At 43.6% G+C, this 19,302-nt stretch overlaps 1 protein-coding gene across 5 annotated transcripts in view; it reads right to left on the bottom strand.

The window, feature by feature from the left end:
• LOC309873520 (uncharacterized protein) overlaps nt 1–19,302 on the bottom strand; it is a gene marked incomplete at both ends in the record, with an annotated part of 140,690 nt that overhangs the window by 33,448 nt on the left and 87,940 nt on the right. The window contains 2 exons of one of the 5 annotated variants that reach the window (XM_082749293.1): nt 5,798–6,219; nt 6,370–6,510. The exons of 1 other annotated variant lie outside the window; for it this stretch is intronic. In XM_082749293.1, the coding sequence (XP_082605419.1) occupies nt 5,798–6,219; nt 6,370–6,510 (563 nt within the window). Of the gene's footprint in view, nt 1–5,797; nt 6,511–19,302 lie in introns of those variants that run through there. 3 more of the 5 variants (XM_082749297.1, XM_082749303.1, XM_082749302.1) reach the window with 3 other exon arrangements.

Below are 19,302 nucleotides of genomic sequence, written 5' to 3'. Positions count from 1 at the left end.
TCCTCCTACCCTAGGCAAGTTCCTGAATCGGAAAGTGTTAGTCCCATGTGGTCTTCACATGCTTAATAAACATATTACGTGTGTTCTTGAAACATTATTTTGCAGGCTTTAAACTTAGTATAGTAAGTGGTAATGCACTACTTTTCTCCTGAAAACTGCTTTTGCAAAACGCAGTGGTTGTAGTAAAGAGATTTCTCTAGGTGGTTTGTACGGCTCTAGTTAACCTATTTTCTTCCTGAAGCTACAACCATCGATTCATCCCTTTACCCATTGTTGGACCTTTTGTTTCCTTTCTTTTGCAATTTGACAGCTTATGCCACTTTCCTGCCTAAAAGCCCTCCTGCACTTTGGAGTGGAGGGGCTTGGGCTGGGCTGCTCTTCACCCTGAGCATGGGTGGGAGTCCCTGTTCTCCACCCACACTCACCATTGTCCCCTTCAGTGCATGCCAGTGTGTTATTGTGAATTAATCTCATATTCTTATTCACCACAAATAATGAGAAAATCTAGTGGGAAATAAGTTATTTAAAGTGTGAACAAAACATTACATACCTAAGAACTAATTGATAAAGAATGCCTGAGACTTCTGTGGGGAAACTGTAAAAATTTTTTTCTTTCCTTTTTTTTTTTTTAAAGATTTTATTTATTTATTTGACAGAGTGATCATAAGTAGGCAGGGAGGCAGGCAGAGAGAGAGGAGGAAGCAGGCTCCGTGCTGAGCAGAGAGCCCGATGTGGGGCTCCATCCCAGGACCCTGAGATCAGGTCCTTAGCCGAAGGCAGAGGCTTTAACCCACTGAGCCACCCAGGCGCCCCTAAAAATCTTTTTCTTTCTTCCTTCCTTCCCACCCCTCTATCCATCTCTCATTCTCTTTCTTTCTCTCTCTCTCTCTCTTTCTTTCTTTCTTTCTTTCTTTCTTTCTTTCTTTCTTTCTTTCTTCTTTCTTCTGAGCCATAAAGAATTGGATAAATGGAGAAGTATACCATGTTCGTGGATAGACAGACAGCATTATAAAACATTAATTTCTCCCGTGTTAGTCCATGTATTCCGTGCGATTTTAGTTGGAATTCCACAGGATTTAATTTTGGAATTTCTCCCAGAGATCTAAAATTTATGTGCAAAGTTCATGAATAACTGAGGCAATTGTGAATAATAAGCAAAATATCTGCCAGATATTATTAAATATAAAATAAATATAGAATAAATTCTTATCTAATAAAAGTTTGCTGCTAACATAGGAACAGATAAATAGATGAAGATACAGAACAAGAACCCATAAAAGGCCCATGTATTTGGGAACTCTACTTTTGAATGAGGAAATTGAATGGGGAAGGTGGCTCACTCTATACAGATAGTTAAAATTAGGGGCGCCCGGGTGGCTCAGTGGGTTAAAGCCTCTGCCTTTGGCTCAGGCCATGATCCCAGAGTTCTGCTCAGCGGGAAGTTGTTTCCTCCACTCTCTCTCTCTCTGCTTGCCTCTCTGCCTACTTGTGATCTCTGCCCGTTAAATAAATAAATAAAATCTTAAAAAAAAGAAAATTAAAATTAGATGGTAATGCCGCACCCCCCAAAATACAGATGGATTTAAGGTCTTAAAGTATATGTAAAAGCAAAGGGAAAATACAAAGTGTTGGAGATAGTATCTGTTGGAGGTTATGGTTATTATGCTCAGGGTAGGAAAGGAATTCTTAAATATGATCCCAGAGCATAAGTAATAGTTAGGAAAATGGTGGATTTAACTGCATCAGAATTATATACATTTGTGTTCAGTGGCAGTCACTGTGGAACAACATAAAAAGATGGTTGGACTTTCAGGGGAAGACACTTGCTGCTTATAATCACTAAGGGGTTAATGTCTAGACTGTACTAGGAACTGCAAACCACCAGGGAATGGACAGAGACTGGGAAGTGAGCGTTCACACGCGGCCAATAAGAACACAAAGAGACGGTCACCCTGATTTTCATCAGCGGAAAGCAAGTTGTTGTTGTTATTATTATTTTGAGTTTTACTTATTTATTTGACACACAGAGAGAGAGAGAGAGCCAGAGAACGGGAGCCAGAGAGCACAAGCGGGGGCAATGGCAGAGGGAGAGGGAGAGGGAGAAGCGGATGCTCTGCTGAGCCGGGAGACCAGCACAAACTCCATCCTAGGACTGCGGGCTCATGGCCTGAGCTGAAAGCAGACACTTAACTGATGGAGCCACCCAGGTGCCCCCAGAGGAAACCAAATTAAAACAAAATACCACTGTGTTTTTGAAGAGAGGGAGAACTCTGTCAGCATTTTTGATACGGGGTATTATCTCTTCCTTGTGACAAGTAGATTGTCTCCCTGTATGTACCCCAGAAGAATGCTCATACAGCCTGGTGGGATTTAGTGAGTGGAGTACATGCGTACCTTTGACATGCAGATTCTATCCAGAGAAACACTCATACAGATGCTAAGAAGAAGGATATTAATTACGGTGTATTGTCTCAGCAAAGAGCTCCCAAAAGGGCGCTGAACTCTCACAACATGGTCTATGTATATAATGGAATACGATTTAGTGGCCAGAAATAATTTATTGTATTTTTATGTAGCAAAACAAATCAATCTCAGATTTGCTTAAAAAAAAATACTGAGAAATAGAACAAGCTTTAAACCCCCCATGAATAAAAATAAACACCCATTCTAGGAAAATACTACTTGTCATGACTGTATGCCCACATGTGGAAACACATTTCCAGAAGGTGATAGAGAAGGGTGTGGGGACAGGTGTCTGTGGAGGGTGGTGGGGTTGGCCTGAGGATGAAGGAGAAAAAGTAAGTAATAAACAGGGAGGACCCATTAGCTGGTGACGTGACTTACAGAATTCACCGTGCATGCTGAGGCTTCATGGCAAGGCTTCGTTCATTTTTGTGACTGCTCTACATGCACTTAGAAGAGTGGAATTGTACAGTTGGTGGCACAACACTTGCCATGAATCCTATTGGGTCAGTTTGTTAACTTGGGGGCTCAGATCCCCCACATCTGCCCCATGTTTCTTGTCGCTTGTGTATAAAATACGGAGAAGGAACCTCAGAGTCTTCCACTATGATTATGGTTTGGTCCACTTCATTCCATAGTTTGTCCCATTCTGCTTTGCTTCATTTTTTTTAGGCTGTTTCGTTCCGTACACGCAAATTTTAAGTGGTGAGAACTCTTAGTTTATGGAAGCGATACTCGTCTTCTCCAGTAACTCTTTGGGGCTTTTTGTTTCTGTTTGGCCTGCTATTGACAGAGCTTTGTTTGCATGCATCTCTTTCCCCATTTTTAAATTTTTAACCTTTCTCTATACTTTGGTTAAATGTGGCTTTTGAATTGGTATGAAATTAGATTAAAAGCAAATCTACTCCAGCAATCTTTGTATTTAAGGTAGCATATTTTTGTCCATTTCTACTTAGTGTAATTTCTGACACATTTGGTTTTAAACCTGCCTCTTATTTTGTATTTAATATAGATTCAGCCTGTCAGTCTTTCTCTCCTCTCCTTCCTCATGCCTTTTCAGGTTGATTTCATCGTGTGACTGTCCCACACAGCTTCCTTTCTCCCCAAGGACCACGCTTAACACTTGGGATCTTCTTTGCCTGTGTTCAATATTCATCACTTTCTCTTGAATCCTTTTTATCTCATTCATTTTGACCTTAAAATGTGTTTTTTTCGTTTGCTGTGTTTCCTTCATTTTAGTCTTGATTTCTGGAGTGATTTACCTTCTATCTCTCATTTTCCCATGAGGGGTTTCCCCTCGTCCAAACTTGGTGTTCTGTCTTATGTTGTTCCTTTGTCTTGTTTGTGTTCCTCTGGTTGTTTATTAGCTTGCTTTGAAGTGGCAGGCTACTTGTTGGTCTGTGGGGTCGTGTTTCTTTCTGTTGCCCATCTCTTGCCCTAAGGACTCACTAAAGTCCCCTAAAGCCACTCCCCTTCACGGTGGGGAAAGCCGTCCAGGTTCAGATGCTAAACTCCAGGCACACACCATGCTTTCTGACATAGACCAGTGGTTCTTCTGAGGCTGTCCTGCCTTCAGCTCTCTCACATGTCCCTTTGCTTCCTTTTGCTTTCTCCTGCAGAGACGCTGATACCACAGGGAACTTGTGGCTCTTGAGAATTTGTACCTTGGAGTTCACCTGATCTTGTTATAAATTTCAGCCACGGAATTTTGGTTTTCCTGTCTAGCTGCCTGGTCTGTTTTTATGTGGGGATGTAGGAATATACAGATGAGCCCCCAGGGCGTCCACCTTTCTAAAATTCCCCTACTGAGATTTTGACCCAAATTCCTTAAGTCGTATTTTCTTTTGACATCACAAAACAAACAATAACCCCGTTCCCTGGTGAGACGAGATGTCTGGCACAGATTTTTGCCCTCTCCTTGCCTCCTAACTATGCTTGGAAAAAGTCTGATATTTTATTTCTGGATTAACTTGTCTTTTTCTCTTACATCTTATCTCTTTGATCTCAAGGATCCTTTCTTCAGGGGCATGCTGGATTTCTTCAGCCCATCACCTGCAGCCACTTAGGTTTTCCTGGACACTGTATTGGGATTCGCTGCTCACAGTGCCTCTGTGTTTTCATGCAGTGTTTATTTGGCTGAGGAACATCCTCATGTAACGTTTGTCCCCTCCTCCCTGGAAAAGGTATAGTTTCTAAAACAGTGCCTGTGTTCCCTGTTCCGAGGACAGTCTCAACACGCATGTCAGTGTGAAACAACCTTGTGTTCCCCCATGTGCCAAGGTGATCTTGCCTCTCCTGGGGGAGACTGTTGTCTCATGGTGCTGTGAGCAGGGCTGTAGCTTTCTGGTAACTCCAGTTTGAAGTCTAGAATCCTAATTTTGTATTTGAATTGAAGGTGGACTGTAGCTCACATGGAAGGTGCATCCTGATGCTTATGTTTCCTCTCCCTGAACTTGGCCTTCCCAAGGACCAGTGTTCTCTATAGGACCTGGGTGGTGAGGGGATAGGGAAGGTCATCCATCTCTTACTCACATGGATGCACACGCCTAGTCCCTGCTCAGATGGTTGTCAGCACCCAGCACCTGCTGCCCATCTCTACCTCCCATGGCCGACTCCCTCGCCCACTTTGCTGGGGCTGAGCCCTCTTATCCTTGGAGCGGAGAGGGTGAAGATGTTTGGTGTCCATTGGGAACATAGGAGTCAATGGATGGTTCTTTGTGAATGTGCCAACAGAGTTGGTGGATCCAAAAGCCCATTTACAAGGATGTTGCTAATTTGTCACCATATGGGAAAAAGTTTGAAAAGAAAAAAATCACACCAAGTGTACAGTTGGCTTACAGAGACAAGATAAATTTTATTAAAGGGAAATACAATTGTTATTGTTTTAAACAAGTGGAGTTAGAGGCAACAGGAAAGAAGGAAGTTCTTGTAGGGAGAGGAGAGTTACAGGTGAGCAGAAAGTGGCCCAGTAGGATCCAGCATCCTTACGGCTAAGAAGCCAGATTAAAGCAGTCTCAATTTTCACTCAGAAACCTGGACCTGACTTTGCTTCTCAGCCAGCTCCCACCCAAGTTGGAAGGGCTGATTGTAGCATCAGCGGGCACCTGCTTCTAAGCAGAGGCATCTACAGAAAATATTTCTGAGTGATGAGGTTAAAGACAGATCTCAGAGGTGGAGATGAGTCAAGGAAGGAGGTATGTGTAGGAATGAAAAGTAGGAGAAGGTTGTGGATGCATCAGGAGAGGACAGGTGAAAAGAGCTGATTTAGGGAAACCACAAGAATATAGGTTTCACCAAATATTGAGAAAGAAACCCAAGGTTTGGGTTCAGAGCTTTAGATCTTGCACTGACAGCAGACGGGGACACAGCAGCTGGACTGGGAGCAGCAGGGGACACAGCAGCAGGACTGGCAGCAGGATGACCCACAGCCTGAAGAGCAGCAGCAAGGTTTGCAGCAGCTGGACTGGGAGCAGCAGGGGACACAGCAGCAGGATTGGGAGCAGCAGGGCTTGCAGCAGCTGGACTGGGAGCAGCAAGGCTTGCAGCAGCTGGACTGGGAGCAGCCACAGGAGCCACAGCCCCCCTTGCAACCCCCACAGGAGCCACAGCCCCCCTTGCATCCCCCACAGGAGCCACAACCCCCCTTGCATCCCCCACAGGAGCCACAGCCCCCCTTGCAGCCCCCACAGGAGCCACAGCCGCCCTTGCAGCCCCCACAGGAGCCACAGCCCCCCTTGCATCCCCCACAGGAGCCACAGCCCCCCTTGCAGCCCCCACAGGAGCCACAACCCCCCTTGCATCCCCCACAGGAGCCACAGCCCCCCTTGCAGCCCCCACAGGAGCCACAGCCCCCCTTGCAGCCCCCACAGGAGCCACAGCCCCCCTTGCAACCCCCGCAGGAGCCACAGCCCCCCTTGGAGCCACCACAGGAGCCACAGCTGGAGCAGGAACAGGCTGGCACACAGCAGCACACAGGCTTGCAGCAGCAGACGGGCACACAGCAGCCGGAGCCACAGCCCCCACAGCCTGAGCCACAGCCCCCGGAACAGCCACAGCAGCTCATGGTTCTGGTGGGTTGAGAGTGGATCAGGTCAGAGGAGTAGGACAGAGGACAGTTGCTCAGGTGTGGCGACTTCTGGGCCAGGACCCTTTATATACCTGTCCAGTGGCTTCACAGGCCACAAGGTCACTTCCTTGTGACTGTTCATACTGTTTCCCAGCCCTATTTTTCCTCTTCGCCAGTGCCTTCCTCCTGGCTCAGATGAGCATCCACTTTCTGTTTCCTAAATTTGTCTTCTTCCACTTCTGTTTTGAGCCCTATAATTAGAACCTCAGCTCCGGGATGTCTATGTTTCCCCAGGAGCCCAGGCACTGGTCACCTGCACTCTCTGTTGGCCTCAAGTGACCTATGGCTCCTCCTGCCCCGGTGCCATTACCTGTGCTGTGCTGACCTCTTCCAATAGTCCTCTTCTATGTTAAGATCGTAAAAATCGTCCATGGTCTTTACTGGAGACAATAAAAATCTAAAGAAGAATTGAATTCCCATAATCCTGCCAGCTAGGGATGACATTTGGGTTGGTTTCTGTAAGTACGAGCAAGTGTGTGTGTGTTTATATTCCCTCAGTTTATCCATGCCTTGTCCCTTCTGGAAACGCCCATTCCTTAATGGCCAGAATAAGAATAATCCAGCCCCTGTCCTGGTATTTGGAAAGGAATCCTTTTTCTCCTTGATTATTTCTGAAAACTGCAGAAATATCTTTGGTTCCTGTTTGTCCTCTTTCCATTCAGACCATCCACTCATTTTGAGCTACTTCGTCCAGCTTCTGAGTCTGCTGCCCTTCTCAGCGTTGCCCCAAAGGAGAAGGGGTGATTTATTTCCAAACAGCAAGCCATGGCCAATGCAAGATTTCTTGGTTGAAGAGATGATTATAAAGCTTGAGGTGAGCATAAGAGGATTACTCTACTGAGAAGGAAAACTTAAGTCTGCATACCAGATGTCCCTGCTCCCAATTTCTCTTGGCCATGCCTTTGGACATCAGCCTCCTGCTGACTGGCCTCCAACCATCCACCCATGGCTGGACTGCTCCCCTTAATATAAAAATTTCCCACCTTATCTTTATAGTCTTTACCTCTGATTCTGATACTAACAAGGGATCCTCCAAATCAGCATGTTATGTGATAATTTCTGAAGTGATGCACCTTATTCCTCATGAGGTTAGCCTTGTACTTGATTGAACAGTGAATTTAACACATCAGTGCGCTGTCTCTGCGCCTGGCTTGCACTCTCATCCCAGGTCTTCCTAGTCAATGGGAAGGTGGCGCTTTGTCTATCTGCTGCTTTGACTGGAGTTACTGGTATTGAACTATCCTTGTGTGCTTGGGGATGCAACCCAGCTTGGTCATAGTGTGTTTTTAGTTTGATACATTGTTGTATTCAGTTGATAACGTTTGCATCTACATCCAGAAGTAAAATTTAGAGGGCATTCTTGGGTGATGGCAGCTTTACTATGTACATCTTTTCCCTGTTGCCAACCTTGATTCTCAGCCATGGGTCTTTCAAGGGCAGTAGACAGGGAGGTCATAGGTGAGCTGGTAGAGGAGGCTCAGCTTTCCTTGAACCTCTGAGCTTGATGAGAAGTTGGGAACAGTCAGAGACCCTGGCCTAGGCAAGGACTGACCACATTAAGCCATGGAGCACAGTGCAAATTAGTGTCTGTTTGCCTCCTGAGGGTTCTCTGCCTCTGCTCCTGCACAGTTAAGAAAAAGATGAAATGAGTCCTCTACTTCTGGAAGGACATGGGAGCACTGGGGAACAGAGTGGATCCCACCTGTTGCCTCACTGGAGGTCTGAACTTCCACATCTTGTGGGAATGCAGCCATTACAGATGCTCTAGCAGGTGAAGTGGGCCCCACGGGGCAGCAGGACACATGCATCACACAAGGGGGTGAGCAAGTTGGAGGGACAAGGAGTCTGGGCACCAGATCTCAATAAAATGGAGTTTCTGGTGGGATGAATGTCAGGTGAACAAGGGAGGAAGACTAGTTCAGACAAGTCAAGGGTATGCCCATGGAGATTAAAAAAAATAGACAATTTAGTTTTAGCAGGTTCAGGTTTACAGGAAAAAATGAGTGAAAAGTACAGGGGATTCCCATATACCCTCTTTTCCCACCACCCCCTGAATTTTCCATATTTCTTACATCTCATGTGGTACATTTGTTACAACTTATGAACCAATATGGATACACTAGTGTTAATTGGAGTCCATAGTTTAGGGTCACTCTTGTTGCATATTCCATGGATTCGAAAAATCATTATGACATATATTCTTGGTGATGGTACCACACAGAATAATAGTTTCACTGCCTTAAAATCCTCTGTGCTCTGCCTGTTCATCTCTCTCCTTCCCTCCTCCAACCCTTGGCAACCACTGATCTTGTTATCAGTTCCTTTGTTTTGCCTTTTCCAGAACATCATAGCGTTTGGATCAGGTAGTATGTGGCCATTTTGGACTTTTTTTCCCATTTAGTAAGATGCATTTAAAGTGCCTCCATGACTTTTCATGGCTTGATAGCTCATTTCTTTTTACTACTGAATGATATTTCGTTGTCTGGACTTTTCACAGTTTATTTATCCATTTGCCTACTGACGGCCATCTTGGCTGTTTCCAAGTTTTGACAATTATAAATAAAGCTGCTAGAAATATCCACATGGAGGTTTTTGTATGGATGTAAATTCTCACCTCCAAGGAATTCACCAAGGAATGTGACTGCTGAATCATAAGGTAAGAGTATATTTAGTTTTGTAAGAAATTGCCCAAAGTGGTTGCACCATTATTGTATTCCCAGCAGGGGTGTGTGATGATATCTCAATGTTGTTTTAATTTGCATTTCCTGCGTGACCTAGAACATAGAGCATCTTTTCATATGATTATGTGCCATCTCTGTGTCTTCTTTGGTGAAGTGTATGTACAGCTCTTTTGCCCATTTTTAGATTGAGTTGTTTGTTTTCTTATTGTTGAGTTTTAAAATTTCTTTGTATATTTTGGATGCAATTCCTGTATCTGACATGTGCTGGTGGGATGAATGTCAGGCTGTGTCTTGTGTTTTCATTTTCTCAGTGTCTTTCATAGAGCAGATGTCTTTAATGTTCGTGAAGTACAACTTAACAAACTTTTCTGTTAAATTTTTTTGGAAGGATGTCCTTTTGGTGTTGTGTCTAAGTAGTCACCAAACCCAAGATCACCTAGATTTTCTCTTCTGTTATCTTCTAGGACTTTAATAGTTTTGTGTCTTATGCTGAGGTCTGTGGTCCATTTTGAGTTTATTTTTGGGAAGGGTGTAAGGTCTGGATATAGATTCTTTCTTTTTTCTTTAAAGATTTTATTTATTTACTTGAGAGACAGTACAAGCAGGGGGAGGGGTACAGCGAGAAGCAGGCCCCCCACTGAGCTGGGTGCCGATCCTGGGATGTGATCCCAGGACTCTGGGATCATGACCTGAGTCAAAGGCAGATGGTTAGCCAACTGAGCCACCCAGGAGCCCCTCTTTTTTCTTTTCTTGCATGTAGATGTCCAAGAGGCCCAGCACCGTTTTCTGGAAAGACTGTCCTTTCTCCCCTGAATTTCCTTTGCTCCTTTGTCACATCAACAGACTACCTTTGTGTGCGTCTGTTTCCGGGTTCTCTGTTCATGGCTCCGTGTATCTGTCTGTTTTATCAACAGTGCCATGGCATCCTGATTACTGTGGCCTGTGGTGGGTCTCGAGCTGAGGAGTGTTAGTCTTCGGCTCTGTTTGCCTCTATTAGTGTTGGCTGTTCTGGGTCTTTTGCTTTTTGCTAGAGTCTCCAGCACCAGTTTGTCGACAACAGGCTGGGATCTTTATTGGGCTCACACTGAATCTGCACATCAAGTTGGGATGATCTCTTTCATTAGAGTTTTTTAGATTCCTTGGATATATCTTATATATATTATTAGGTTTTTACCGAAATAATTCATTTTTTGGTGCTAATGTAAATGATATTGAGTTTTTAATGTCAAATTCTAAATGCTCCTTGCTGGGATATGAAAAAGCAATTGATGTTTTATATTAACCTTGTATCGTGCAACTTTGCTACCATCACTTAGTAGCTCTATATTTTTTTGTTGATTATGTGAGATTTTCTACATAAGCAATCATGTCATGTCACTAAACTAAAAAAATCATGATTTAGAAAAACTAAACAAGCAACACCAAGTGTTGGCAAGGACAAGAAGCAGCAGGAGCGCTCTCTAACCACGGTGGGCATTCAGAATGGTGCAGCCCCTCTGGAAGACAGTTTGGTGGTTTCTTGCAAAACGAAACACTTCCCATACGATCCAGCAATTGTGCTCCTTAACATTAACTCAACGGAGCTAAAAGCTCATGTGCACTCAAAACCCTGCATATAGATGCTTATAGAAGCTTTACTTATAATTGGCAAAACTTGGAAGCAACCAAGATGCCCTTCGGCAGGTGATGGATAAATAAACTGTGGTCCATCCAGACACTAGAATATTTTTTAAAATTAAATATGCTAAAAATGTTTAAAAAATGAGCTATCAAGCCATGAAAAGTCATGGAGACGCCTTAAATCCCTCTTCCTAAGTGAAAGGAGACAACCACAGACTGTGTGATCCCAGCTCTAAGACATTCTGGAAAAGGCAGAACTAGGGAGACGGTACAGGGATCGGCGGTCGTACAGTTTGGAGTGGGGGGAGGGGTTAACAGGTGGGGCGGGGAGGGCTTTATGGCAGGGAGACCCCTCCGTGTGACACTGTGGTGGTGGATACATGCCATTATATGTGTGTTAAAACCCATAGAACATATGACATCACGAGTGACGGTGTAGATGAAGGACTTTGCACCCAAGGATGTCAGTGCAGATTCATCAGCTTCAACAAAGCTGTGTCTGGTGGAGACGTCGACGGTGACTGAGGCTGTGCATGTGGGGAGGCAAGGGGTCTGTGGGAGACCTCTGCATCTTATTCTAAGTTTTGTTGTGAACTTAAAACTGCCTCAAAGAAGTACAATTTAGCAAAAAACCGTAGCTGTAGATGCAGATGTAGATGTGGATGACTTGAAGGACAGTCACGGGCTGAGATGATTGCTCTGGAAGACTAAGTGAAAGGAAAATCTCACATCACAGAACAGGAGCACAAAGCAAAGCGACAAGAGGAAGGGGTGAGATCCCACCGAGGACATGGCATGCAGGAACAATAGGAGTGCGGTCAGGGGCAGGCAGGTGGCCAGGGCAGAGGCAGGAGTGATGCGTCCAGTAAGACAATCCCCAGAGCTAGTTCGCAGTCGAGTCAGCCGTTGGAAAGACTCATTGAGTCTCAGGGAGGATTGCTAGGAGAAACGACCCTGAGGAATATTGTGGAAAACTCCCACACAGAAAGAATGAGGATATAGCCGTTCTATCACGCAGGCACCCACCCATCTGCAGAAATCCTTGAGGGAAGCTCTGTCCAGACACCGAGTAACAGGACAGCCTCCTCAGGAGGGGGCTGCCTTCTTCTGATGAAGACAGGGGCTTGTGGAAAAAGTCAAAACTCGGTCACAGGAAGTTTCCAAGAAACATGTAACAGAGCGATGGAGAAGCGCTGAAAATCAGGTGAGTGATACAGAGGAGAAGAATGGACAAGCCCATGGCAGCAAGTGTACAAGGTGACGTTGAAGGTTAAAAGCACTGAACGGGGTAAAGAGGCTGAGGCTAGCAGGTGAGCTCTACGGAAAAGCTGAAACTACGGTGGACCTGTGTGTCCCGAACAGCAGAGCTGCTGCATTGTTCAACAAAAATGATTACAAGTGCATGGGGGAGACAAGTAAAAATGGAATTACGGAAGGAGATTTCGATATCTCACTTTTGGAATTGAACTTATCTTTGGACAAAAGTATAAAAGGTTATACAGGAACTGAGTAGTGCAAATGACAATCCCCACTGCCAACTTTGGGAACTGGCTCTGGACCTAGGGTGCTCCTCATGCCCCCCGAACCCTGCAGCTTTGCCGTGGTTGGTTGGTCATGCTAACAGGACGCCAGGACCCCACTGCTCAGTGAGTTTGGCTACTGGCTCAAGGCCATGCTCTCCGATAGTTTCTGGGTCTTCTCAGTTTCTTGACCTCTCAGCTCGGTTGGTCTCCTTGACTTTTCTCTTAATGAGCCCAACCCCATATTGTGCTCAACTAGTGCACCTCTCCCCCAACTACTCTACCCCCTTTCTAGCTTACACTCTTCTGTGCCTTGACCTCAAAAGGACCCTCCATCCAGGGGCAGGGACCCTCTCCACTGACCTTCAACCTCTCCGATGACTTCTTTTGTAATGGCTGGTTGGCATAAAACTGACATAGCATAGCACTGACCCACTGAAGGTGCACAGCTGGGTGGTGGTTAGTGTTTCCACAACTACACCCACCATGGAGCATACAGAATGTTCATCACCTCAGGAGAAAACCCCCCAATTCATCCTCCCTGGCCCCAGCTTTACACAATTACTCATTTGCCTTCTGTCTCTATGTATTTGCCTATTTTGGAAATTACATAAAAATAAAATGCTATAGGGCGCCTGGGTGGCTCAGTGGGTTAAGCCGCTGCCTTCAGCTCAGGTCATGATCTCAGGGTCCTGGGATCGAGTCCCGCATCGGGCTCTCTGCTCAGTGGGGAGCCTGCTTCCTCCTCTCTCTGTCTGCCTCTCTGCCTACTTGTGATCTCTGTCTGTCAAATAAATAAATAAAATCTTTAAAAAAATGCTATAATAGGCAGTCTTCTGCGAATGGCTTCTTCCACTTAGCATAATGTGTGGAGTTTTATTCTTGCTGTAGCCTATGCCATACTTCATTCCTTTTTATCAGATACTATTTGTTTATCAGGTACTATTTGTTTATCAGATATTATTTGTTAATAATAATCCATTTTATGGGTCAGCTACATCTTTTATCCAACCATCATCTGATGGACATTTGGCTGTTGTGAAGATGCTGTCATGAGCTTTTGAGTGCAAGCATCCTGTGGACATATGTTTTCATTCTCTTGGGTGGACTTCTGGGTCAGACGGTGGGACTCTGCGTTTAGCTTGGAGGAGCTGCCGGGCTGCCTTCCACAGTGGCTGAGCAGCTCATGCTCCCAGCAACAGTTACGAGGGTCCCATGTTTCCCGCGTCCTCTCCGACGCTTGCTCGTGTCTCATATTTTCTATCGAGCCATCCTGGTGGGCATGAAGTGGTACTCTCTCTGGTGAGGATTTGTACTTGCCTGATGCTAATGATGTTGAGAATATTTTCGTGTGCTTGTTGGCTATCTGATTTTTAGTTCTGTTGCTTTGTTTTTTATTATTTTTATTATTTGTTTTGTTTTTTATTATTCAACTATTTGACAGACAGAGATCACAAGCAGGCAGAGAGGCAGGCAGGGAGAGAGGGGGAAGCAGGCTCCCTGCTGAGCAGAGAGCCCAATGTGGGGCTTGACCCCAAGACCCTGAGATCATGACCTGAGCTGAAGGCAGAGGCTTTAACCCGCTGAGCCACCCAGCCACCCCTATCTTTGTATTTTTGATTTGCAAGAGTTCTTTATATATTTTGGACACTAGCGCCTTATCAGTCCTGGGATCTGTAGATATTTTCTCCCACCTTAGGCTTCATCTTCACTGTCTTGACCATGTCCTTTGAGGCATAAACTCTTCAAATTTTGATGATGTCCAATTTATCTATTTTTTTCTTTTGTTCCTGTCTTGTGACATCAGACCTAAGATACCACTGCCAGACCCAAGTTCATGAAGATCTAACCAGGTCCCCTTCCAAGAGTGGTACAGTTTGACTCTTAAATTTGGGCTTGTTGATCCATTTTGAATTAGCTTCTGTGTGTGGTGTCATGTACAGCTCTGACTCGTCCCCTCATATGTGGCTGTGCAGTCAGCCCAGCCCCATTCGCTGAAGAGACGCTTCTTTACCCAGGGATCTTGACTCCCTCGTCAAAACCTGGCCATGTGCGTGAGGCTCTCTATTTTATCCCATTGGTCTGGGTGTCCTTAAGCCGGTGCCACACTGTCTTCACCACCAGGGCTTTCTGGCAGGTTTTGACATCAGGAAATGTGAACCCCCAACTTTGTTCTCCCTTTTTTTTTTTCATTTTATTTATATATTTTTATTTTTAAAATTAGCATATAATGTATTATTTGCTTCAAGGTACATGTCTGTGAATCATCAGTCTTACACATTTCGCAGCACTCACCATGGCACTGCCCTCCCCAGTGTCCATCACCAGCCACCCCATCTCTCCCCTCCTCCCCAGCAACGCTCAGTTTGTTTCCTGAGATTAAGAGTCTCTTATGGTTTGTCTCCCTCCCGATCCCATCTTGTTTCAATTTTTTTCCCTCCCTACCCCCACAACGCCCCATGCTCCCTCTCAAATTCCTCATATCAGAGAGATCATATGATAATTGTCTTTCTCTTATGGACTTATTTCGCTCAGCATAAAACCCTCTAGTTCCATCCACATCATTGCAAATGGCAAAATTTCATTTTCTGATGGTTGCATAATATTGTATTTTATATATATATACATATACACACACACATATATATATACACACACACCACATCTTCTTTATCCATTCATCTGTTGATGGACATCTAGGTTCTTTCCATAGTTTGACTATTGTGCACATTGCCACTATAAACATTGGGTGCACGGGCCCCTTCAGATCACTACATTTGTATCTTTAACAAATTTTTTTTTAAGATTTTTATTTATTTATTTGACAGAGAGAAATCACAAGTAGACGGAGAGGCAGGCAGAGAGAGAGGAAGGGAAGCAGGCTCCCCGCTGAGCAGAGAGCCCGATGTGGGACTCGATCCCAGGACCCTGAGATCATGACCTGAGCCAAAGGCAGCGGCTTAACCCACTGAGCCACCCAGGCGCCCCACTACATTTGTATCTTTAGGGTAAATACCCAGTAGTGCGATTGCTGGGTCATAGGGTGGCTCTATTTTCGACTTTTTGAGGAACCAACATGCTGTTTTCCAGAGTGGTTGCACCAGCTTGCATTCCCACCAACAGTGTAGGAGGGTTCCCCTTTCTCCGCATCCTCGCCAGCATCTGTCATTTCCTGACTTGTTAATTTTAGCCATTCTGACTGGTGTGAGGTGGCATCTCACTGCAGTTATGATTTGTATTTCCCTGATGCTGAGTGATGTGGAGCACTTTTTCATGTGTCTGTTGGCCATCTGGATGTCTTCTTTGAAGAAATGTCTGTTCATGTCCTCTGCCCATTTCTTGATTGGATTGTTCTTTGGGTGTTGAGTTTGATAAGGCTTTATAGATTTTTGGATACGAGCCCTTTATCTGATATGTTGTTTGCAAATATCTTTTCCCATTCTGTCAGTTGTCTTTTGGTTTTGTTAACCGTTTCCTTTGCTGTGCAAAAGCTTTTGATCTAGATAAAGTCCCAATAGTTCACTTTTCCCCTTGCTTCCTTGCCTTTGGTGATGTTCCTAGGAAGACGTTGTTGTGGCTGAGGTCAAAGAGGTTGCTGCCTGTGTTCTCCTCAAGGGTTTTGATGGATTCCTTTCGCACATTGAGGTCCTTCATCCATTTTGAGTCTATTTTCGTGTGTGGTGTAAGGAAATGGTCTAGTTTCATTTTTCTGCATTTGGCTGTCCAATTTTCCCAACACCTTTTGTTGAAGAGGCTGTCTTTTTTCCACTGGACATTCTTTCCTGCTTTGTTGAAGATTAGTTGACCATAGAGTTGAGGGTCAATTCCTGGGCTCTCTGTTCTGTTCCATTGATCTATGTGTCTGTTTTTCTGCCATTACCATGCTGTCTTGATGATGACAGCTTTGTAATAGAGCTTAAGTCTGTAATTGTGATGCCACCAACTTTGGTTTTCTTTTTCAACATTCCTCTGTCTATTTGGGGTCTTTTCTGGTTCCACATAAATTTTAGGATTATTTGTTCATTTTCTTTGAACGAAATTGATGGTATTTTGATAGGGATTGCATTAGATGTGCAGATTGCTTTGGGTAGCACAGACATTTTCACAATACTTGTTCTTCTAATCCATGAAGGTTTTTCCATTTCTTTGGATCTTCCTCAATTTCTTTCATGAGTACTTTATAGTTTTCTGAGTACAGATTCTTTACCTCTTTGGATAGGTTTATTCCTAGGTATCTTATGGTTTTGGGTGCAGTTGTAAATGGGATTGACTCCTTAATTTCTCTTTCTTCTGTCTTGTTGTTGATGTAAAGAAATGCAACTGATTTCTGTGCATTGATTTTATATCCTGACACTTTACTGAATTCAGGTACAAGTTCTAGAAGTTTTGGAGTGTAGTCTTTTGGGTTTTCCATATATACTATCATATAATATGCAAAGAGTGATAGTTTGACTTCTTTGCAGATTTGGATGCCTTTAATTTCTTTTTGTTTTCTGATTGCTGAGGTTAGGACTTCTAGTACTGTGATGAATAGCAGTGGTGATAATGGACAGTCCCACTGTGTTCCTGACCTTAGGGGAAAAGCTTTCAGTTTTTCCCCATTGAGAATGATAGTCACTGTGGGTTTTTCATAGATGGCTTTGATGATATTGAAGTAGGTACCCTTTATCCCCACACTGAAGAGTTTTGATCAAGAAAGGGTGCTATACTTAGTCAAATGCTTTTTCAGCGTCTATTGAGAGTATCATATGGTTCTTGTTTTTTCTTTTATTAATGTATTGTATCACATTGATTGATTAGCAGATGTTGAACCAACCTTGCAGCTCTGGAATAAATCCCACTTGGTCGTGGTGAATAATCCTTTTAATGTACTGTTGGATCCTATTGGCTAGTATTTTGGTGAGAATTTTTGCATCTGTGTTCATCAAGGATATTAGTCTGTAATTCTCTTTTTTGATGGAATCCTTGTCTGGTTTTGGGATCAAGGTGATGCTGGCCTCATAAAATGGGTTTGGAAGTTTTTCCTTCATTTCTATATTTTGGAACAATTTCAGGAAAATAGGTATCAATTCTTTAAATGTTTGCTAGAATTCCCCTGGGAAACTGTCTGGTCCTGTATTCTTGTTTGCTGGGAGACTTTTTTTTTTTAAGATTTTATTTATTTATTTGACAGAGAGAAATCACAAGTAGACGGAGAGGCAGGCAGAGAGAGAGAGAGGGAAGCAGGCTCCCCGCTGAGCAGAGAGCCCGATGTGGGACTCCATCCCAGGACCTTGAGATCATGACCTAAGCCGAAGGCAGCGGCCTAACCCACTGAGCCACCCAGGCACCCCTTCCTGGGAGATTTTTGATGACTGCTTCAATCTCCTTACTGGTTATGGGTCTGTTCAGGTTTTCTATTTCTTCCTGGTATGGTTGTGGTAGTTTATATGTCTCTAGGAATGCATCCATTTCTTCCAGATTGTCAAATTTGTTGGCGTAGAGTTGCTCATAGTATGTTCTTACAATTGTTTGTATTTCTTTGGTGTTGGTTGTGATCTCTCCTCTTTCATTCATGATTTTACTTATTTGGGTCCTTTCTCTCTTCTTTTTGGTAAGTCTGGCCAGGGGTTTATCAATCTTATTAATTCTTTCAAAGAACCAGCTTCTAGTTTTGTTGATTTGTTCTACTGTTCTTTTGGTTTTAATTTCATTGGTTTCTGGTCTCATCTTTGTTATTTCTCTTCTCCTGCTGGGTTTAGGCTTTCTTTGTTGTTCTTTCTGCAGCTCCTTTAGGTGTAGGGTTAGGTTGTGTATTTGAGACCTTTCTTGTTTCTTGAGAAAGGCTTGTATTGTTATATACATTTCTTGCAGGACTGCTTTTGCTGTGTCCCAAAGATTTTGAACAGTTATGTTTTCATTTTCATTTGTTTCCATAAATTTTTAAAAATTCTTCTTTAATTTCCTGGTTCACCCATTCATTTTTTAGTTGGATGCTTTTTAGCCTCCATGTATTTGAGTTCTTTCCAGCTTTCCTCTTGTGGTTGAGTTCTAGTTTCAAAGCAGTGTTGTCTGAAAATATGTAGGGAATGATTCCAATCTTTTGGTACCACTTGAGACCTGATTTGTGACCCAGGATATGATGTATTCTGGAGAATGTTCCATGTGCACTAGAGAAGAAAGTCTATCTGTTGTTTTGAGATACAATGTTCTGAATATATCTGTGATGTCCATCCGGTCCAGTGTGTCATTTGAAGTCTGTATTTCCTTCTTGATCTTTTGCTTAGATGATCTGTCCATTTCAGTGAGGAGGGGTGTTTAAGTCCCCTACTATTAAGGTATTATTGTTGATGTGTTTGTTATTAATTGGTTTATACAATTGGCTGCTCCCATGTTAGGGGCATAGATATTTCTCTCTTTTCTTTTTAATTTAATTTTATTTTTTCAGTGTTCCAAGATTCATTGCTTATGCAGCACACCCAGTGCTCCATGAAATATATGCCCTACTTTATACCCACCACCAGGCTCACCTAACTCCCCTCCCCCAAACCCTCAGTCTGTAAAATTGTTAGATTTCTTGTTGGAGAGATCCCTTAAGTATGATATTATAGACTTTGGCTTAAAATCTAATGTATCTGATGTAAGGTTTGCCACCCCAGCTTTCTTGTGATGTCCATCAGCATGGTGAATTGTTGTCCATCCCCTCATTTTAAATCTGGAAGTGTCTTTGGATCTAAAATGAGTTTCTTGCAGACAGAATATCAATGGGTCTTGTGTTTTTAATCCATTCTGATGCCCTGTGTCTTTTTATTGGGGCATTTAGCCCATTTACATTCAGGGTAACTATTGAGAGATATGAATTTAGTGCCATTGTATTGTCTGTAAGGTGACTGTTACTGTTTATTGTCTCTGT

Source organism: Mustela nivalis (genome assembly GCF_964662115.1).
Source record: "Mustela nivalis genome assembly, chromosome: 9".
NCBI classification, from domain to species: domain Eukaryota; kingdom Metazoa; phylum Chordata; class Mammalia; order Carnivora; family Mustelidae; genus Mustela; species Mustela nivalis.
Note: the sequence above shows the minus strand (reverse complement) of the source record. Positions and strands in the feature narration are given on the sequence as shown.